Below are 23,010 nucleotides of genomic sequence, written 5' to 3'. Positions count from 1 at the left end.
TCTACACTGACTTGTAAGTGGTGAATTCACAACCTGTGGCCTTTGTCAAACTGGTAGCAGATATCCACAGCAATTTTTAAACAAAGGCATACCCAGCTCGGGTTCAACACCAGTTGAAACAGATCCTTCCTCTTCTCTTCTCTCCCAGGTACAAATTCTGGAGCGGACCACGGCAGACTTACTTACCCCCTCACCACCAGGGCCAACATCCTCCCGGGTGGGTGCACTCACCGTGGTTTCGTCTTCATGGAGCACCTGGTCGTAACCGCTCAGCGCGACACAGAAGATGATTGCTGTGACGTCCTCAAAGCAGTGGATCCACTTCTTACGTTCAGACCTCTGGCCCCCGACATCAAACAGCCTGAGAGAGACAGGAAGGGATGATTCCATCACACCCAGGCGGAGAAGCTGAAGCATTTGGTCACTTTCTCTCTCTCTGCATCTTTAACATACTCCCTCCCACTCCCTTTTATGTATGGTTACAGGAAAAGGGGACAGGACAGCAGGCTCAGAATTTCCTCCAGGAGGCAGTGTGGCCCCTAAAGGCAGGAATACCTCTGAAAGGTAAACAATGAAGAAACTTCTGTTCTTAAAACTCTTCTCCTCTGAAATGAATGCTCTCTCACTTGATTTCTGAGTTGCCATCTCTCCGGGGCTCTTTCCAAAGTCCTTGTATGGTACTTTGGATCACACTCAAGATTCTAATAATCCCATTGGGAACAAATTTACCCTAAAAATACCTTGGGAAGCCCTCTCTTTTCAAGATAAGAATAACATAAATTAACTTCTCTTCATTCAACCCTTAAAATAGTCCTATGAGGCAGTCAGGGTTAATATAGATTTTTTTTTAGATGAATAAACTAAGACCCAGAGTGGGAAGTGACAAGCTCAAGGTCACACAGTGAGTTAGTGGCAGAATTGGCCTAGGTCCTCAGCCTCCTGACTCCTTTCAATATTCAGGGGCAGCAGGAACAATAGACCCCCAAAAGGGGAACAAAACCCACCACATTTTTCTGCCAAAGTGGATTAATCTCATTAACCTCAATCAAAACAAATGGAGAGGTTGGGGTAACCACATTGGAATGCTGGTAGCAGCCTACAGGTGACTCAACAGCTCCAGAGCATCTGTCCTGACTGCAGCAGAGACACTATCCTGGGCTTCTCAGGCAGACAGGATCAACCTTGCCTCGGCCTCAGAGAAAGCCATGCCCTTACCTCTTGGGACTTGCAATCTAATTAAATTGGGACTGAACAAACCAAACAGCCTGCTGTCAGATCAACTTTCCAGAATCTCCCAGGCCCTGCTAACTGGTGGTGGCTTTGGGAACAGTCCTGGAAGGACAGTGGCTGAGAAATCGACTCTAGCCCCAAGATCTCCACCTTGGGCCACCCCTGATGAACTCAGGAACTATCAGGATTCATCCAGCTCATGGTTAGGGTGGGCTCGGCCTCTGATGGCAGCTAGAAGGTGTCTTCTAGGCTCAGAGACACCTCGCACTCATGACTATATTCTCCATTGACACAGCCCCAAGACAAGGCAGGGCATATTTGGTCTAGGTAGCAAGGCTTGTCTTCCCAGCAGTGGCAGGGCAATCAGGTTCCTGAGGGGCTAAATGTGGAGGATGGCCAAGATTCCTTTGGCTCATGGCTGTAGGCCTTCTGGATTGGAGCAGATTATTGGACCAAAGGGCAAAGCTGTCCATCCTTCAGGCCCACCACATAGTCTTTTCATCAATAATCCTTGTGAACTGGGCCAATGAGCACAGCTTCCTGTGAATGATTAAAGGAGCCCTGTTCCTCTCACATTAGCAGCTGCTCCTGGGACCCCTCCAAAGGAGCCACAGAGGTGCCTGTGGACTTTCTAACCCTGTCCTCCCACCCCACCAAGCCTAAGTAAGAGATGGAGATACAGACACTAAAGTCAGTGAAAGAAATAAACCAGCAGAATCTCAGGAATCCAGACTGGGAGAATGAGGCTCTGTGGAAAACGGGGCAGCAGTTGCTTTGTTTCCTCCTTGAATCCTGTGAGAAATCCAGTGTGCAATCCATTTCAACTCCCTACACCTTATGCAAGGACCCCCCAAAGAAATGCCTTTCTCTTCTCAGCCAGCTTTCAACCAGTACACTGGAGAACCCTGCCCTACATATCCAACTCCCTCTCTCAGGCTTTGTTCTTTTCTCTGGATTCTCCAAGGGGTGCTTTCCAGAAGGTAATGGCACATGCATGGGCCTTTTCCCTGACTGCTCCTACCCAGATGTGGCCACCAAATCCTCTAGGATCTTTTCAAAACATCTGAGCTTGTCCCAGTGCAGACAGAGGCATCCCTCCCTCAGGGAGCAGAGGATGTATTTTTTTTTCCTCTCTCTCCTCACCCCCTTCAGTCCACTGCAGTGGCCACCTCCTTTGCGCACAGGTACCCGATCTTCTTCCCCTAGAAACTGAAGTTCCCATAGCAATATCTGACATCACGCTGGTGTACTGCCTGCTTTGGCTCCTTCTCTCCATCCATTCAAATCTTACCTATTCTTCAAGGTCTGACTCATGCCCTACCCCACAGAAGCCTCCTTTGATCACTCCAGCCCAAACAATTTCTCTCTTGTCCAAAGAGTCGTGCTGGGCTCTGGGACTAACTCAGAATCTTAAAGTTGGAGGAGATGGCAGAGACCAGCTACTCTGGTTGGACCCAGGAGGGGATCTCTTTCTTCAGTAGCCTTGACGAGCTGCCATCCTGCTTCTACCTAGAGACCAGCCTCCAGGGAGGGGGAACCAATGACTTATCCAGAGAGTTTATTCTACTTGGGTCCATCTCTAATTATCAGGAAGTTTCTCCTTACATCACATCTAAATCTGCTTCTCTCCAGCTTTTACACCTTGCTCTTCTGCCTTATCAGGCGAAGTAGAACAAGCCTCATCCCTCTTCCAGAGGACAGCTTCTCAGATACCCCCCCATGGATGCCAGCACTCTCCTGAATCCTCCCTTTGCCAGGATAACCCTCATTCCTTCAATTAATGCTCATCTTATATCCTACCTTGTGCCCTTTAACATACAAGTCCTCATAGCCTTTGAGTGCTCTGTGTGTAATTCCTGTCTCCACAACCAGACTGGCAGCAGCTTGAGGGCAGACTCCATGTCTGCTCCTCTTCTACACCCCTCCCCACAGAATCCAGCAACTATCTGAGAAAGCCACCAGTGTTTGGTCCATGCTGACTGTGTGACTTGATGGGTAGTCGTGAGTCCGGGCTCCCTCACAGCAGCAGAAGAGAAGGAGGAGGGTGAAGTTGGAGCATCTCTTAGTTTAATTTGCACCGCCCTGACCCCCTTCAACCATGAAGTTCGTCCTGCTTTATGTGGATGGCCCATCTGCTTGCCTTGAGAGACTTTCCCAGTACCATGCGTATTTTCCATTGACCTCACCTGAAGTGGAGGTTTTTGAATGTGAAGTGGGTTTCTACAATGCCGGTGGTTTTGACCCTGGTTCGGAGGATGTCTTGCTCCGTGGGCTGGTAGTCCCCGGCTCCAATTCGATCTAAGCTGTCTAGGTAGCTGAGAAGAGACAAAACATAAAAGGAATGTGTATAGTCATGTATACTGACTAAGGCACGCTTTGTTTTTGTTTTTTAAACTCTTACCTTCTGTCTTAATAACAACTCAAAACAGAATGGCAGGGGCTAGGCAAATAGGGTTAAGTGACTTTTCCCAGGGTCCCATTGCTAGGAAGTATCTGAGGTCAGATTTGAACCCAGGTCCTCTATCCACTAAGTTACCTAGCTGCCCTAATGAAGACACTCTTAGAAAAGTCTTTAAGCACACAGCAGCTCCTGACCTTGCTTTGATGATCCCTCCTTGGCTCAGGTTCTCTTGTATGTTTAGGATATGTCCCAAATTGCTCCATCGCCTTTCTGCAGGACCACAGATCAGCTAAACGGACAGTCTTGGGCTGTTTGCAGGCTACAGCTTCTTCCCAAAGACCCTGACCGATGGAAACTAAGACTCCCTCCCAACAGTGGGAGGGATGTTCCTGACTCTGACACCCAGCTTTACACATGTCCCTAGGCTGGACTCTGACTTCCTTTAACCACTCCTGATCCACCCAGTCTGAGCTGATGTCTCCTAGTGACCTATTCCAAGTTCAGCAGGGCAGGGACCATTTCACCTTTGTTTTCATATCCTCAGTGACTAGCCCAGTGTCTGGCCCACCTACATACATAGTAGGTGCTTAATAAATGTGTGTTGACATGTAAAACCCAGTGGAACTGCTTGGGGTGGGAGGAGAGGAGGGAAAGAACATGAATCATGGAACCATGGAAAAATATTCTAAATCAATTAATTAAATCATATTTCTCAAATAAAAGAAATAAATGCGTGTTGACTGATTGATTGACCAGTGGTCCTGTGGCTGTTTCGGTTAGAGTCCTAAGCTCAGCCTTCCATTGGAGTCTCCCATAACACCATCTTAGACACTAAACATGTCATAATATGTATTTCGTGTTTTTAACTAATTTCTCTAGACTCTTTGAAGACAGGGATTTAATGTTTCTTCCTCAGCATCTATGAGGGCATTGAGGGGATTGGGACAGCAAGTGTTGGTGGGAATTGAGTGTTTCCATGTTCCTTTGACTGTTCACCAACACTTGCGGGGAGTGGGGCATCTCTTTTTCTGATTTTAGGGAACTGCATTTGCTCATTCTCCCTCTCACAACTTGAAGATCCCCTAATCTTTCCTTCAGTTCGAAATCAGGTTACCTAATGTTGTCTCCTGGTTAATTGTTTTTAAAAAAATTTATCCGTCTTCTTTGATTGATTGTTTTTTTTTTTTTATATACAGAAGTCTGTCTCTGCTTGTATCTGGGGCCCAGCTCTAAGCTGAGGAAAGGGCCTGGTCCTAATCTGTTGGGCAGTTGGCATGTATTGCTTAATAAATTAATATGCTCAGAAACTGCAACCTTTGTTTCCTTAGTGATTTTATGTTTCATCAGCCACACCCAACCATGTGCTATGCTCACAGTAGACACTTAGTAAGTGTTGAATGAGTGAGTGTGTAAGTATGGTTTAGCCTCATAAAAACTTTTAGCCATATAGACTTAGTTCTCAATATTCAATAACATAAAACGATTTATACTCAATATTATGCCCTTGACACCCTAATCTACTGGTTTATTTCTAATTGATCAGGAATTATGCTTTTGTTATTTCACTAGAAATATCTCTATGAACACTGGAGATAGGATGTTTTAATTCAGGACAACTTGACTGAACTCTTTCAAGATGGTGGGAACCCTCTCATCTTATACATGATCTTAGCCAAAGGCTGAGAAGCAATGGCATCTTCTCGAGACTCTTACAGATGGGGAAAGAGAGGCAAAAGCTTGCTTTGTGTCTTATAGAGAGGAAGATCCTCAGGACTCTGGTGCCTAAGGGCTTGGACTCAAGGCAACAGGAAGTCATTCCTGTAGGGTGGCAGGAAGCCTTGGCCTAGATGGACCAGAGTATCCTAGGATTTCAACCTCAGGAGTCATGTAGGCCATGCTTTCATTTTCTAGAGGAGCTCCATAGCTGAAATAATCTGCTTGACATCACAAAGGGAAGCGAGTAAGAGAATGTAGAGATGAATCCGGGGTCTAAGATTCCAAATCCAGTATCCTTTCTACCAAATAACGCTAGAGCATAAGCTCTGTATGAATAGGTGAAACTCCTTAGCCTTAGGAGGTAAGAAGCAAATGCTTCCTTGCCCTGTCCAGCCTCATCAGTCTTCGTTTTCAGCTTTTTATTTTTTAAGCATCAAGTTTCTAATCTCAGTTGGGTTTGGGGGATACTTATTTACTCATCTACCCAGGATGCTGCAATGCTCTTTTTTCTTCCTAGGCGCTTCTCTTTCTGTCTCTTTCTCTCTTAAACTGTTATTCTTCTGTCTTAGAATCACTACTATGTATTGGTTCTAAGGCAGAAGAGTGGTAAGGGCTAGGCAATGGAGTGACTTGCCCAGGGTCACACAACTAGGAAGTGTCTGAGGTCACATTTGAACCCAGGACCTCCTGTCTCTAGACCTGGCTCTCAATCCACTGAGCCACCCAGCTGGTACCTCCTCCCTCCACTCCCCTCAACCCTAACCTTCCATCTTGGAATCAATACTATATATTGGTTCCAAGGCAGAAGAGTGGTAAGGCAATTGGGGTTAAGTGACTTGCCCAGGGTCACACAGCTAGGAAGTGTCTGAGGCCAGATTTGAACCTAGGACCTCCCATCTCTAGACCTGACTCTCAATCCACTGAGCTACCCAGCTGCTCCCTCGAATGTCTCTTAATGCTCTCTTTAGCTCTAACCCTATGATACTAAGAACAGAGTTCTTTTCATGATATCATGCTATTCACGATTGCTTTTTCAGCATCCTGACTCCTTTTTATTGTGACTTGCCTAGATCAATGATAGGAAAGGTGTAGAAAATATAGAGGCAACATGTACTCCAGGGAAAAAGAAAGATTTCCTTTATATAGCCATTTCCCAGTTAGGAAGGGCATCTTGCTCTGGATTATTCCTCCCCTGGAGGAAACTAGGAATGTGGGTAGGAGAGGGAGAGGAGGAAGATAATCTGCCTGGTGGGCACTTAATGGTTATTGATTGATTGGCCTCTCGGGGAGAGGGTGGGCCTCAGTCTGTTACTGACAAGGGTCACAATGGCATAATGGCCAGAACACTAGATCTGGAGACCGAGGACATGGCTCTAATTTTGATTTGGTTACTTACTTCCTACATCATAGGATTGTTGATTTATTTTTTAGTTTTTAAAACCTTTACCTTCTGTCTTGGAATTAATACTATGGATTGCTTCCAAGGAAGGAGAGCAATAAGGTCTAGGCAATGGGGCTGAAGTGACTTGCCCAGGGTCACAGAGGTCAAATTTGAACCCAGAACCTCCTATCTCTAGGCCTGGCTCTCAATCCACTGAGCCACTCAGCTGCCTCCTGGATGGTTGATTTAGAGGTAGAGGGGACATCAACCCCATAATTTTTACAGATGAAGGAACTAAGCCCCAGAGAGGTGATTGCCCAAGGTCACGTAGGACCAGGATTTGAACTGAGGTCCTCTGATTCCAAATCCAGCGCCACTCCCCCCATTGTTTTATATCCCCCTCTGCTCTACTGCTGCCTCTCTTTATCACTGAATATTAAAGTTCTACAACTTTTTCTCCCTGGTTTCAGTTTTTCTTCTTTGGTTGGACTAGATGATGTCTCAAGTCCCTTCCAACTCAAAAGCCAATAATTCTATGAACCCCGGTGTTTTGTTTGGTTTATTAAAACCATAAACTGGGCAGACACAAAGGGGATATTGAAGAGCAAGTTTCAAAACCCCCTTTCCCTTCCCTGTGAATATGAGATTTGGTTCTGAGGCTACATAGGAAAGAAACTGCCTCATTCTCTCTCTCCTCATTGTGATGTCATTACTTCTTGGATCCTGTCCATGAGCTCATCTTAGTGGAGAACATTTTTTTTTTAATTTCTTCTAAGCCCTTACCTTCTATCTTGGAATCAATACTGTGTATTGGTTCCAAGGCAGAAGAACAGTAAGGGCTAGGCAATGGGGGTCAAGTGACTTGTCCAGGGTCACACAGCTAGGAAGCATCTGGGGTCACATTTGAACTCAGGAGCATCTTCATCTCCAGGCCTGGTGCTCTACCCACTTAATTGCTCAGGGAAATGCCTCCTGATATCTTTGAGAAACAGGCCCATGTGGATTCTCTCATTCAGCAAGTGAGTCACTGAGGCAGAAAGGAGGGCAGCAAATGGTTAAAGATAGTATCTAATGTAGGGCTAAAACTGGACTGGAGCTCCAAGAGATCTGATCTGGAGAACAGACAGTGATCCATTTTGTCTGTATCTCAGAAGGGTTTTCAAGAATAGTGCTTGACATTTAGTAGGTTCTTAATAAATGTTTATGGCCTGTTATCTCCAGAAGGGTGGGGAGGGAGAAAACAAGAATCATGTAAGCATGGAAAAATGTTTAAAAAATTTTATTGAAAATTGTTAGTGGACTGATGGATTGATCCTGGGGAAGCTGGCACTCTTTGGGATGATTTGAGGGTCACTTTAGCATCTTGCTTCCCTTCAGAGGGTCACATACATCCCATGAGCTCCCTGGCTCCTTCCAGCTCTAAGTCTCCTGAGCCTATGATTGGATAGATCCTCTCATTCTAAGATTTATCCTGCCTTCCTTCCCTAGAAAAAGGTGAGCCTTGGTGAATATGACAGGTATCTTGAAAGGTCACATGTAAAATGAATGCTTAAAAAAAAATAGAACTGTATTTTGAATGAGTGCCCTAAAAGGGCAGGCTAAATTAAGGGAATTTGTGAACAAAACAAAACAAAACAAACAAAACAAACCCCAAACCCTGCCATTTTTTATTCTTTTCTTTCCCTGGTCATGCAGTAGTTTGGTGAGAGCAGGGTGGGTCAGCCTCCCTTTTTCTACTGAAAACACCTGGCCTGTGTGTCCACAGGCTCACAGATCTAGAGCTGGAAGGGTCCTTAGAGGCCAACTAATTCAATCTTCCCATTTTACAGATGGGAAAACTGAGGCCCAGAGTGAAGTGATTAGACCATACTTGGCATCATCAGTAAGCAGGGGCATAGCTGAGATTCAGAACTGGGTCCTCGGATGGAATCTGAGGAGAATAAATGGATGCAGACTTTTTCCCTCTTTTTTTCCCAATTTTACGTAAAATGCAACCTTGTCTGGATGTTTGCTGAAACCAAGAACAAAGGGCCTAAGGCAGTGGAAGGAAACCTAGCTTAGAAATCAGGCTGGGGGGGGGGGGGCAGGGGAGGAGTCAGGTTGGGTTACACTGGGTGGGTTCCCTCCCCTCTCTGGACTTCTGTTGTCTCCTTTGTAAAACGAAGAGAACTGCCTAGATGAACGCTGAGGTTACCCTGGCGTTTCTGGGCTTTAGCTCTCCTAGAGGTTCCCGTTTACTCAAAGTCCGCTCCCATGCGCCACCTGGCGGCTGCATCAGCACCCACGCTAGACAGCCTGCCCCATAGCGGGAACCCGCTTCTGCTCCCTGGCAGTGGCTGAGCTTTCCAGCAGGCAGGCAGGGCTCGCAAGGATGGACTTATTTGGGGCTTTGGGATCTGGAATGTCTTGGTTCTCCCTTCTTTTCTCCTCTCTCTTTCTTGGTGTCTGACTTCCCTACAACCACTACAGAAGAGTGCCAGGCTGTGGGGTTGGGTAGGTGGGCACCTCCCTTGAATGAATGAATGAACCCCTGACATGTCTAGGCTTCCGGTCAGGGCCCTGGAAAGCTATCTGAGCCTCATCAGCACTCACCCCTCTACCATTTACCCCCTGCCCGGTTTTGAGGAAAAACATTTTTTTAATAATTTTTATTTGATCATTTCCAAGCATTATTCATTAGAGACAAAGATCATTTTCTTTTCCTCCCTGCCCCCCCCCCATAGCCGATGCGTGATTCCACTGGGTTTCACATGTGTTCTTGATTCGAACCCATTTCCATGTTGTTGGTATTTGCACTGTTCATTTAGAGTCTCTCCTTTGAGGAAAATTTTACATATTTTAAATATTTGATAAATACTTTAAAAATTACAAATTTTAGGGTAGCTGGGTGGCTCAAAGGATAGAGAGCCAGGCCTAGAGACGGGAGGTCCCGGGTTCAAATCTGACCTCAGACACTTCCTAGTTGGGTGACCCTGCGCAAGTCATTTAACTCTGTTGGTCTCAGTTTCTTCCTTTGTAAAATGAGCTGGTGAAAGAAATGACAAACCATGCCAGTATCTTTACCAAGAAATCCCCAATGGGTCAGAAAGAATTAGCTGGGAAAAGGACTGACCAGCCACTTTCTGAAGCCCTTTCTCAGGCATCATCTCATTTGATCACACCCCTGTGGACTGAGAAATCAGGGATTATCTCCTTTTGACACAGGAGGAACCTAAAGGCCCGAAAAATGGACTTGCCTGAGGTCACACAGCAATCCAGAGTAGAACTGGAATCCAGGTCTCCTGCCACCAGAATTTGATCGATCAGAATATGAGCTCCTTGAGAGCAGGAACTGTCTCTCTCTCTTTTTTTTTTTCTCTGTTGTATCCTTAGCCCTTGCACAGTACTTTACACATAGGAAGTGCTTAATAACAGCTTTATTCATTTACTTCCAACAAATGTCTATTAAGAGCTGATTAATAATCAATGCATTAAGCAAGGCACTCTCCATAGCCAGAGAAGAAGGTCCCAAGAAGCCTCAAACCCTGGACTAACCCTTTTCTCATCCTCCCCCCCAGGGCATGGTCTTGGGGCTCTGCAAACAACAGAAGTATTGTACGGGGAAGTGAGTGCAGTTCACTGGAGCAGCTAATCCCATCGAGGTTGTTTTGTCCTTGGCTGGTCAGAAAGCAGCACCCAGAGGAACATGTGGGCAGAGAATGGGCCTTTCACTGTCAGGGAAAAGCTTGAGAGAGACTCTTTTTTTTTTAAATTTATTTTTATTAAAAACCCTCACCTTCCATATTGGAATCAATACCGTGTATTGGTTCCAAGGCAGAAAAGTGGTAAGGGCTAGGCAATGGGGGTTAAGTGACTTGTCCAGGGTCACACAGCTGGGAAGTATCTGAGGTCAAATTTGAACCCAGGACCTCCCATTGCTGAGCCTGGCTCTCAATCCACTGAGCTACCCAACTGTCCACCCAGGGATAGATTCTAAAAGGAAGAGGGATCACAGCTTTTGGTCCCTATCACTACTGTACACCAATTTTGAGTAGAGGCCAACTTGAATTTCTTTTTTTTTTTTTTTTAGCAAAAAGTCTGATCCTGTCCTGGTCCAGCTCTGGGCACTTGTGGCTGAGAGGTGACAGAGCCTCCTGCCTCCTGTTTTAGGCTATTGGCATCTTCCCTAGCAACAAACTGGGCAACTGTAGCTGACATAGGATGGGGTGCGAAGCCCTCTGTAGCCACCAGACTAGCATGAAAATGACTCCAATGTGGGGGAAGATTTTCTTTTTTAACCCTCCAGAGTTGATTTATCATTTGCACTCTATTGAGGAGCTGCAGTTTCCAGGACTGTTTTCTCTTATCCCAGGGCATTCCAGGCTCGAGGAATTCAACAGAGATTGCTGGCTAGGCAGAACCTGCTCATGCTCATGCCAATACCACAAGTCAAAGGCCTGAACAGTCTGGGGGGTCTGGAAGGGACCTAGAAGAAGGGGTCACAGCCTAGAGCAAATTCCTCCTTCCGCCCAAGAGGGAAAGGAGAAAGCACCCTCTGGAGAAGGAGGTTTTACTGTATCTGCTGTAAAAGAACGAAGCCCCGGGAAAGCGAGATCTAATGGGAAGAAAAAGTAGGGACCAGTCAGGGGCTTTGAGAACTACTCCCAGTCTTCTTTAGCTAGCCAAATAGCTTCTGTATTGACATTTCCAGAAAAGTAGCCTTTCTGGATCCTAGAAGCAAGAGAATTCTCGAGGAAGATGACTGTGGTGATGGTCAGTCTCAGGGGAAACTATGGAACCCAGTTCTGGCTGGGGCTGGGAGCTGGGATCTAAAACATGAGCTCCGGGGTGTTGTGGAGAGAGCAGCGGGCTTAGGTTAGAAAGCCTGGATGGGTCCATGCCCTGGTTTTCTCACTAACTCAAAATGGGGCCACAGACAAGACATGTTCTCCCTCCATCTCGAGACAGCGAGGTGGCCCTCTGTTCCAGCACTGATATTTTATGTTCTAAGGCCACTTCTACCCTCAAATTTTGAGTTCTAGGGGCTCTCCCAGCTCTGTCTGTGCATCTACCATTTGAATTGCCTCTTTAAGTTTCTAGATCTACCAACAGGATGTTGGATTGGGTGGAGTTGAATCTCTTCTACACATGACCCCTCTGGCAGGTTTTATTTATTTTTTTAAATTTATTAAAAAAATCTTTTTAAACCCTTATCTTCTGTCTTGCAATCAATACTGTGTATTGGTTCCAAGGCAGAAGAGCAGTAAGGACTAGGCAATGGGGGTCAAGTGACTTGCCCAGGGTCACACAGCTGGGAAGTGTCTGAGGCCAGATTTGAATCTAGGACCTCCCATCTCTAGGCCTGGCTCTCAATCCACTGAGCTACCCAGCTGCCCCCTCTGGCAGGTTTTAAATGTTCTCCTTGGGTGAAATAAATTTCAGGGAGTCAGATGTGTTGATTAGAGCAGATGCTGTGAAAAAACCTTTGGGGTGGGAGTGTGCTTCCACATCCAAACCATGAATTTTCCTCTGAAATATGACAGCAAGATGTGCAGAAGTAGGAGGTTATATATCACAAGAAACACCATCTGGTGGCTCCTTGGACCGAGTCACTCACCATGTCTAGGATGCTCCGGATCCCTCCCCAGGGGTGGTCTGCCCAGCCCACTATTGTGAGTAGAGAGAGGGCAATCTGTGATCTTCCTTTTCTGTGGAGATATTGTCTGTACATCATGGGCCCTGAGTTTGAGAGAAGGGCTGCGATCTGGTACCCATAATTTTGGCATAGGCCATGAGCTATGGGTGAGGAGCCTCTGAAGAGAGATACCCTGTAGCATCTTTGTGGGCCTCATGGGAAGTGGCTCGAAAAGCCCATTTGGGGGAGTCCCAAGTCTTGGGCTCATGTCCTACAGGTTTGGTCTATGGACATCCCTGGCCTTACTGGAGTCCCTTTTTCTAAACAGGCATTCCTCGAAGTCCTTTTTATACTGGTCACAAGTGATGGATTATCACTGCCAGGATAGACTACGTGCTCGGACAGTGGTGAGTGGATAACGTTTGGAGGAAGATAGAGCAAAATGCATTTACTAATATCCTTCTCTGTTTCCAGAACTTGATTCCAGTTTCCTCCCAAGTGCTCTGCATTGGTGTTGGTGGTATAGAGCAGGGCTCCAGGCTTCATCTTGGATGCAGGTATGCTGCCTTAAGTAAATTAGCAGGCCCCGCCATTCCTATGCTAGGAACTATGCCTTTGTTCTATGTTCTTTGTTCCTATGCCTTTGTCTCTGCTGCTTCTCTCTGTTAGTCTCTGGGCTCCTCTTTTTTCTCTCCCCCTTCATCTAACTGAGGATAATGTAGAAATGATGTATTTTAATTCTGTACTATATTTGTTGAGTAGAGCTTCATGGTCCTCAGCATTTACTTTTAAAAGTAGATGAACATGGAAAGTTTTACATGTTCTTGAAAATAAAGAGCACATCTTCGGAGGGCATTTGTTGTTGTTTTTTTCCTTACATGATTCCTGCTTACTAGAGGTCCTCCATGGAAATAGGGTTGCTGAGCCATCTCATAGTGGGGTTACGATGCACTTTGCGCTACGTAGTGTTAACATGTGACATGATCTCTGCTTTTTGGGAAATTCCACTTTAAAGTCTCCTTATCACTCCACAACCCCTTCTCTTTCTGTCTGTCCTGGTCCTCGCCTCATTTCAGTGGTGGACTCTGGCACCTCCCCCTTCCCCCAGACCCCATCCCCCCACATTGCCATTGGGCATCTCCAATCATCCCCCAGTTATCCCTGCTCCAGTGGTCACAGCTGTTCTGCTTGCCTGGGACACTCACTATTTGGCAGAGTCATTAAGCTGATATTCTCGGGAACGGTTGAAACATTCCTGGATTCCAGAGTCTGCCCAGAGTCTCATCATGGCGGAGAGCAGCTCCGGAGAGAAGGGCTCTGTGTCTTCCATCCGACTTACCACATCACACACCATCTTGGCATCAGCCTGTGAGGAGAGGAAGCAAAGAAGGGGTGTGAGTCCAGAGCAGGGAGACCCTCAAATAACCGAATGCAATGCCCTCTCCCCCTGCTCCCACTCGCCTCCAGTCTGCTTCAGTCATAGATCCAGAGATGAGGGTGGGGCTCTGGATGGGGCCTCTAACATGATGGTCATGGAAAAAGTCTACACAGATGTCACTGGCCGACTGAGAGCAGCCCACCAGGCAGGAGACAGAGAATCATATTCCACAGTCTCCCCCAGTGAAAATGTTCACAATCGGTACTTCCCAGAACACACGGCCACTATGTGAAAATCTTCATTATTTTCCAGGACACCAAGGCCTCACACAGGGGAGGCAACCCCCTTGTACTTCTCCCTCAGAGTAGGAACAGGGAGCTTCCTATTTTCTAGCCTGGCAATGGAGGATGTTTTGATTAATCAAACATTCTGGATAGTCATGACTAATAGCCAGACAGAAAGAGTTACAGAGATCATAGACCATAGGATCATAGATTTAGAACTTCAAATGAATTTAGAGATCATTAGGGCTTTTTCTATTAATCTGCAGATGAGGAAACTGAGGCAAGGAAGGGAAGAGCTTTGTCCAAAGTTACATAGTTTATAATTGACTGAGAAAGGATTATGAACCCAGGTTCCCTGACTCCAAATTTAGTGCTCTTGCCTCTGAGGTACCCACATAGATCCTCGAACTTCAGAGACTATATAAAAGCATAACAAACTCTAAAACTAGATAGTAGAATTTGTAAGATCATGGGATCATGGATTTAGAGCTGGAAGAAGCCTTGGAGGTCACCTGGTTTACTCCTCTTCACTATACAGATAGAGAAGCTGAGCCCCTTAGTGACTTGTACAAGGTCACAAAGGTATTAGGTAACAGAGCTGGAATTCAAAGTCAGGTTCTCTGACTCCAAATTGCTTGCTTTCTACAACACCTGTATTGAATTTACTTTTACAGAAAGTATATTGGATTTGGATCAGAAGAACTGGGTTTGACCCTACTATCTGTGTTATTTTAGTCTCCAGTTTCCTTTCTGCAAAATCAAGGGGGGTGCATCCTCTTGGTATAGTGACTATACCTCCAGAGAGAGGTTAGGGCTGGATATATTGATCTGGTAATCAACCATATAGTGATGAATATTGAACCTATGGGAGCTGAACCCAAGTAAGATAGTAGAGGATCAGAATGGAAATCAGTGCAGGACAGAACATGCTATGGATGAGGAAGTAATAAAGGAAACCGAGAAAGAGTGGTTAGACAGACAGAACCAGGAGAGACTGGTTTCATGAAAACCTAGGGGAGCAAGGAAACAGAAGGAAGTGATCAATTGTATGAAATGCTTCAGAGAGGTCAAGAAGGATAAGGACTGAGAAAAAGTTATTAGATTTGGTAATTAAAGAGATCATTGGTAACTTTGCAGAGAAGAGTTTCAGGTGGCTGATATGGTTGGAAGCCAGATAGCAAGGGTTTAGAAGAAAGTGGGAAGAGGCAGTAGAGGCCCTAAGTGTGGAGGACTTTCTCAAGTAAGTAGGATGGTAGGGTTTTTGTTTTGCTTTGCTTTTTAGATTTTGAGGGTGGTCTGAACATATTTGTGGGCGGCAGGGAAGAAGGCAATAGAGAAGGAGAACATCAAGACAAGTTAGATAATAGTGAGAACAATTTGTTGGGGAACTGGCAAGGGATCAAAAATCCATGCAGAAGCAATGGCCTTGACAAAGAGAAAGGCATTTGGGTGAGGCCATAGTGAAGGAGGAAAGAAGGGAGAAAGACATCTTCCTCCAAGTAACATGAGATGAAGAGGAGCAGAGACAGGGAACTCTTACAGATTGGCCTCATTTAAAAAAAATACAAGCTGAGGGCTGAGAGGGTTGTGGGGAGAGAGTTCTGTGGGAGGTTTAAGGAAAGATTAAAAGGTCTGGAGAAACTGCGGTTAAGAGTGGGCCAGTGAATCATCAGAGAGGCATAGAATGTTTGCCTTGCAAAGTGAAAGCCTAGTTAAGATTAGATCATATACATTTGTAGTGGGGCCAGCTGATAAAAGATTCAAACAAACCAAACCTTACTTTCTGTCTTAGAATCAAGTGGTAAAGGCTAGGCAATGGGGGTTAAGTGACTTGTCCAGTGTCACACCACTAAGAAGGGAGGGCATATTTGAACCCAGGACTTCCCGTCTCTTTATCCATTGAACTACCTAGCTGCCCTTGGGACCAGCCAATTTGATAGGGGAACATGGACAACTGCCAAAGGCCATTCAATCTTCTTCCTTTATAGTCCTCCTGCCAAGGGCTGGGATTGATTGGCCAGAGCTTCTGGGGTTAGGTTGAGTCGGCTGGGGAGAGGATGTGTTGACTGAGCCACTAGAGTTAGAAGGATGAGAGGACAGGGAGCTGGGCAATCCACAACACTGAATTTATAACATGATTATCTTTTTCTTGAAAGTCCAGCTCAGGCGCCATTTCACCCATGAAGCCTTCATTGACTCTTACCCCATTCTTCCCACCTCCCTATCCCTGACCCCTTGTTGAAAGAGTTCCTTTTCTCTTCAAAGTTCTTAAAGAATTTTATCTAGATTTTCTCTTTTGACTTTATCCCATTCTGCCTTGTATGTGAGGTTATTAAAACAGCAAGTTGGGGAGGGAATTGGGTAAATGAGATGGAATTGGATTCAAATGGCTTATACATCAGACTTCTTTCCCCCTTCCCCTATTTGACTGTAAATGTCCTGAGGGAAGGGATCCTGTCTTATTCACCTTTGTATCTGACCCTAGCACCTAGCACAATGCTCTGAGGAGAATACTCCACAAGGCCTGAAATGAACTGAGTAGAAACCCTTCAGAAGAGAGAACCATTCAACTCACTAATTATTTCCTGATAACAAGACAATACAGGCGGAACCAACCCTCCCATTGAACAAATGGGAAGAAGCCCAAGTAAGGGTTTCCTGGGCTTCTTCCTTTTGAGAACAAAGGAAAGGATGAATGATGAGACCCGCACCTGTATAGTTTGCAGCTCACAAAGGATTCTGCATCAAAGGGAAGGAGGTTGTGAAGTTCCTAGAGCCAAACTGTCTGCTACGTAGTGATTTGACCTTCAGAGTCTTGTGCTGAGATCTGGAGGCTAAAAGTGACATCCTCTTTGGAGCTTTGGGAAGTCCTGCAAATAAATCACCACAGCTAATCCTGAGCTTCCTTTCTTATCCTTTCAGCTCCATCCATGTCAGCTTGGGGAAAAGGGTATTTTGAGTGCACCTAGTCCAATCTGGTCATAGTACAAGTGAGGAAACTGAGATCCAGAGAAGGAAAGTGATTTGTCCAGGGTTGCATCACTATGCCACAGCTGAACCAGGTCTCCTGACATCTATTAGAGTGTTCCTTTGGAATCACTATGGTATCTCTTCTGCCCTGCAGGGCTTAGTCATTTCTACAGTCAGTAGACAAGAGGGCAGTTCCAGCCAATTGGTTTTATTTTTCCCCTGCCTCCATACTGGCGAACCTATGGCACGCAGTGCTGGAGAGTGCAGGAGGGGACTGCTCCCCTCCCGAACTCTCCACACCCACCTGAAAACATTTCTCCCATCACCTGCTCCTCAGGACAGCAGTCCCATTAATGGGAGTGCTTCTTCCCTCCCCTGTCTGGGGTAAGGGGGAAGCTCACATGCAACATGAGGGTTGTAGTCTGGGCACTTGGTCTCTAAAAGGTTCACCATCACTGGGAAAAAGTGAGGAAAAGATAGGAAAGAAAGGCCAAGAGTAACAATCAATTGACAAGTATTTATTAGGTACTTATTGTGTGTCAGGCACTGTGAATACTACTTGGTATTTATTTGTATTTGCTCTTTTTTATATTTATTCTGTATGTGTATATATAAAATACATATATGTATACAGAATAAATTCTATAGAATACATAGGTATGTATTCTGCATATAGATGTATACTAAATAAATGACTAATACAAATAAATACAAAGTGGTATGCATAGATATGCTTACAGAATAAATATAAAAAGAATAAACACAAATATATAAAATAACTATATTTATTTTCCATATATGTATTCTATATATATGTATTTATATATACAGAATAAAGAAGATAAATATAAACACAAAACAATATACATATTGTGATAAAGGATGGGAAGTTTTGCAAACCTTCCCATCCTTTATCACAATATATACAGAATAGAAAGAGAACAAATAATAATATATAAAATCAATATTATTTATCCTGTATATATATTCTGTATCATATATGTTTTCTTTAAATAAAGGATAAATATAAATAGTATATAGAATAAATATAGACAACAAATACAAATAAATACAAAGTAGTATAAATAGTTCCTGATACACAGTGCCTAATAAATTGTTGATTGATATATATACAGACTATATCTTTATTTATATAGAATATATATATATATAATATAAAGGTGTATACTCACAGAATAAATATAAAGAAAACAAATACAAATATATATAAAATAGTTAAAGACTTTGTCAGAGAATACACAGATAATGAGTAGCAGAACTAGAACTGAACCTCAAGCCTCTCACTTAAAAATGTGGTTCTCTTTTTTTCCGTCTCTGAGCTGGGAAGTGTTGGGAAGCTATTTGCGTTTAAGGAGCCCACTACCACCTTTAGATTCTCTCACTGGGCTCCTTAGACTCTAGTTAGTCCTCAAATAGAATCTGAGTTGCAGAGAATGACAGCCACTTAGCAGACCTCAGGCATTCCTATGCCAATATTCAGTTCTAGAGATTATGGTGTTTGGGATAGATTTTGGTTATTTTATTTTTTTATTTTTTATTATTAGTTATTTTAGAATCATAGATTTCTAGTTGAAAAAGTTGTGGTCATCATGTCCAATTTTCTTATTTTACTGATGAGGAAAAGGAGTCCCAGGGAGATTCAGTGAGTGATCTAGGATCACATGGACAGTAAGTCACAGAGCTAGGATTTGATCAGATCTTGTCAATCCAAGTTACTAGGTAAGAAGTTGTTTAGTCGTTTCTAACTCTTTGGGACTCCATTTGAGGTTTTCTTGGCAAAGATACTCCAGTGGTTTGCCATTTCATCTTATAGATGAGGAAACTGAGGCCAACAGAGTTAAATGATTTGCCAAGGGGCACACAGCTAGTCAGTATCTGAGCCCAGATTTGAACTTGGGAAGAGGACTCTTTTCGAGTTCAGGCTTAGCACTGGATCCACTGTTCCACCAGCTGCCCACATCAGAGGATCCCTGCTTTTTACCATGATGACTTGTTGCTTCATAGAAATTGATCTGGAAGACCTGTGATGCCTTCACTTGCCTAAACCAGAAGACTTTTTTTTTTTAATCCTTACCGTCCATCTTAGAATAAATACTGGGTATTGGTTCCAAGGCAGAAGGGCTAGGCAATGGCAGTTAAATGACTTGTCCAGGGTCACCCAGCTAGCAAACGTCTGAGGCCAGGTTTGAACCCAGGATCTCCTGTCTCTGGGCTTGGCTCTCAATCCACTTAGCCACCCAGCTGCCCCTCAGAAGACTCTATAGTAGGCAGTCAGGACTATCCTGAGGGCATTGGGACCTGAGGCAATGTCTAGCTCCACCTGTTCCTTTCATAATTGTGGAGGTCTAGGGGAGCCACCAGTCCTCGTCTGCAGAGCTTTGCTTTCACCCTGGAATGTTTGGGGGAGCTTCTTGACTGGGAAGTTGGCTTCCAAAACCTAAATCTGTACTCACTTTGGGCACAAGCTCCCAGTCTCCAGCTGCCCCCAGAGTGTCTCTGAGCTCTGCACACAAGCCTGTAATCAATAGACTCCAGTCTGATTGGAGGACACAGTTACTGCAGTTATTCATTAATGCACTTTCTTTCCTTCCACTTGCTCAGGTTTATCTGCCTCAGCTCAGATGTCTGGGAGGCGCTCCTTGCCAACAGCTTGGCTTTGGAGGCTGCTGAGTCAATGTTCTGGGCCCCAGGGGAGCTGAAGCTGCCTGTGGCTTCTCTGTCACACTCTGTGCTGCAGAAGTAATTCACTGCTAGCTCTGAGTGTGTCCTGGGATCCCTCCTAGATTCAGGGTAGAATGGACTGAAAGACAGATGTCTAGAGAGAAAACTACCCTTCCTCCCATCCCCAAACAGCTCTCCTCAGATTTGAGAAGTATCCGACCTGATAGCATCTTTCATTTGAACACCTTGTTCCAAGTGAGGTTTATGTGCCAGGATGGGCAGTCCAAAGGAATGGAAAACAGCCTGAGGATGCTGGAGAGATTGCTCAGACTTCTTTAAAGAGCCAGACATATCCCAGCATCCTAAGCCCCCATGAGGTGTGAGAGAGGTTCTTTTGAGCCCTTAGAATATGGAGATGATGTACCTACTTCCTTGGACCCTCTCCTACATGAAAGTCAAGAGTTTCAAGAGTTCTCTATGATTCTCTCAAGTCCCTTCCAAGTCTAGCATCCTACCTAGTTCAACTCTCATTTACAGATGGGGAAACTTAGGCTAAGAGAATTGGAAATGATTTGTCTAAAGCCACATAATAAATTAGAGGCAGGGGGACTAGAACTTGTGTTTCCTAATTCTTAGCCCAGGGTTTTTCTTCATGCTTTTTGAATTTCTGATATTTACAGTCTAAGGAGGAGGCTAAGCACACATTCAAATGTTGTAAGAGTTCTTATATAATGAGGTACAGATGAGTAAAAAATTATATAGGGCAAATGAAGCACAAGGCACTGAGCAAAGGCAGATGTGTGTGTGTGTGTGTGTGTGTGTATGTGTGTACACGGATTGGAAATGAGTGTGTGAGAGCATATGGGGTAACTTGGAAAGCTCCCTGAAGTAGGTAAGTATTTTAAAGAAGGGGAGGGGCATGAGTTGGTTAGGAAGAGGTTATTCCAGGGGATCAGAATGGCTCACACAGGCAGGCTCCGAAACAGGAAGGAGCAAACTGTTTGTAGGGGACTTGCCAATGTGCCTGGGTATTACTGGAGTGGCCCCCCCACTGGAAACCACTCTCCTTGAAGAGAAATGCCAGGTTGGGATCATCCATGTGTGCATGCCAAGCTGAACCAATAATTAATAGATGAAGGGGGATATATTGTCCAGCCTGTTCAGCTCCAGTGCTGGGACATAGACCCATACCAAGGGTAAATCTACAGTTTCAGTTGCCTCTCGGCTTAGCAGGGGAGATTTCTCAGTGCTATTTGTGCCAACTCTCCCTTCCCTTCAAGGCTCTGACCCTTTTAGTGGAGGCAGCACGATTTGTGACTTCTGCTGTCTCCTGCCATCTGGGCTACATTAAGTAGGAAAAAATGTACAAACACACACACAGGCACAGACAGACCTTATCAGGCCTGGCCCACTGGGCATTTGCTTAATGAACATCATTGTATTTTGGATGTAATAGAATTTCTCCACTAAAAATATACTCTGTGGCCCCCATGGCATTGTGGGAGAAGTGACATAGCAATGACTTGGTACATTTTTTGTGTCATCCTTTGTTGTTGATCAGTCATCTTAGTCATGTCTGACTCTTCGTGACTCCTTTTGGGGTTTTCTTGGCAAAGATATCAGACTGATTTGCCATTTTGTTTTCTCATTTTTCCAGATAAGGAAACCAAGGCAAACAGAGTGAAGGGACTTGCCCAAGATCACACAGCCAGTAAGTGTTTAATACCAAATTTGAATTCAGGTCTACCTCACTTCAGACCCACTATAACTAAGGACTGATAGAACATTGGAATTCAAACCCAGGCTCTTTCTCTCCAAACTCAGTGTCTTTCTCATTTTACTATAAACCTCTTGAATTTTTCATGGTGCCTAATTCAGGGATGGTCATATATTAGGGACCATCTAAATACTGGTTCAATGAAGTGAAGCAAATTTAATCCAGGTTTGGGTAAATTTTATAACTTTTTTCTCAGGGACACAAATTAGGAATTTTGAAGATCTACCCCTCCTTCTGGAATTTCATAGAATAATGGAATCTTATGGACCTCAGTGGCAAATTAACCTATTTCATACCTGAACAAGACACTCTTATTCATACTTTCTACCTTGTGCCTGAGTCTTTGCTTTGAGACCTACAATGAAGGGGAACTCACTATTGCTGAGGATGCCCCTTCTAGATTTGGGCAGCTCTAATTTTAAGAGCAGGCAGTGCAGTAGATACAGTGCCAAGGTTGGCATTAGAAAGCTAAAAGAAAGACGGCAAGAGGCAGCTAGGTAGCTCAGTGGATGGAGATCCAGGTCTGTAGATGGAAGGTCCTGAGTTCAAATCTGATCCCAGATACTTCCTAGCTGTGTGACCCTGGGCAAGTCCCTTAAACTCCACTGTCTAGCCCTTACCACTCTTCTGCCTTGGAACCAAAACATAGTATTGATTCTGACAGAAGATAAGGGTTTAAAAAATGAGAGCATAAGGCCAAACACAGATTCCTGGAACACTCCTCTACTGGCCTTCTATCTATTGAATCACTTATCCAGTCACCTTGGGAATCAGATTTGTTTTGGAGATATGGGTAACAGCTAAAGGATATAAATTAGTTCTATCCTTTGAGAACAACTTGGGCCCAGAGAAGATACCCTCTGGAACTAGAATAAGTTAGTACAAATCATAAGGCTGGATCCAGGACTGGACGGGACCTCAGAAGTGATCTAGTCCAACACCAACACCCTCATTTTACAGGCTAATAAACTGAGGCCTAAGGAAGTTAAATGATAAGACTGGGATCACCCAGGTCATGTCAGAGGTGGGGTTTAAATGCAAGCCTTCTGGCTCCAGAACCAAAGCTCTTTCCATTGGACCACCTACAATAGGCTTGAGACAGAGGAGTACTTTGACAGGAGAAAAGACAGAAGGGAATCTCTCTGAGAGCCTTGCTCTCTGGGAAAAGGGGAATTGCCTGGGAATAGGGGGAGCCCTATGGACCATGAGAGCATGTATATATGGCGGGAACCTGCCAGCACTGGATGGTGTTAGCTAAATGCTGCTCATGTATGATGATTTATAGGGTAAATGGCCTCATGCTGAGAAGACATGTGGCGCTGGAACCTAGTAATTAGTTCAGTGTGCAGAGCCCTATGCTGAGAGGTGGCTACTGAGACCCACTCCGTAATTAGTGTAACCGGCTTGTCAGGGCGCAGCAGGACGCTGAGCTGTGTCTGGGGGCTGGAGTGGGCTGCCTCTGAGAAGTCTTCATTATCTCTGCCCAGTCTGTCCCCAGCTCAAGGGCTGGGGCCTGTTTTGCCAGGTGCTCCTCCATGATAATGAAGGAGACTGGCCTTCTGATCTCCGCCCTCCAT

At 44.8% G+C, this 23,010-nt stretch overlaps 1 protein-coding gene across 2 annotated transcripts in view; it reads right to left on the bottom strand.

The window, feature by feature from the left end:
- The window catches only part of GNAO1 (G protein subunit alpha o1), a 269,564-nt gene that overhangs the window by 38,947 nt on the left and 207,607 nt on the right, over positions 1–23,010 (bottom strand). For both annotated transcript variants that reach the window (XM_007474882.3, XM_001364372.4), the window contains exons 4-6: positions 13,548–13,708; positions 3,417–3,545; positions 232–361 (exon numbers count right to left, since the gene is read on the bottom strand). In XM_007474882.3, the coding sequence (XP_007474944.1) occupies positions 232–361; positions 3,417–3,545; positions 13,548–13,708 (420 nt within the window). The remainder of the gene's footprint in view (positions 1–231; positions 362–3,416; positions 3,546–13,547; positions 13,709–23,010) is intronic.

The sequence above is a fragment of the Monodelphis domestica genome, chromosome 1, assembly GCF_027887165.1.
Source record: "Monodelphis domestica isolate mMonDom1 chromosome 1, mMonDom1.pri, whole genome shotgun sequence".
Lineage (NCBI taxonomy): Eukaryota > Metazoa > Chordata > Mammalia > Didelphimorphia > Didelphidae > Monodelphis > Monodelphis domestica.
This window is presented reverse-complemented; position numbering and strand designations above follow the sequence as displayed.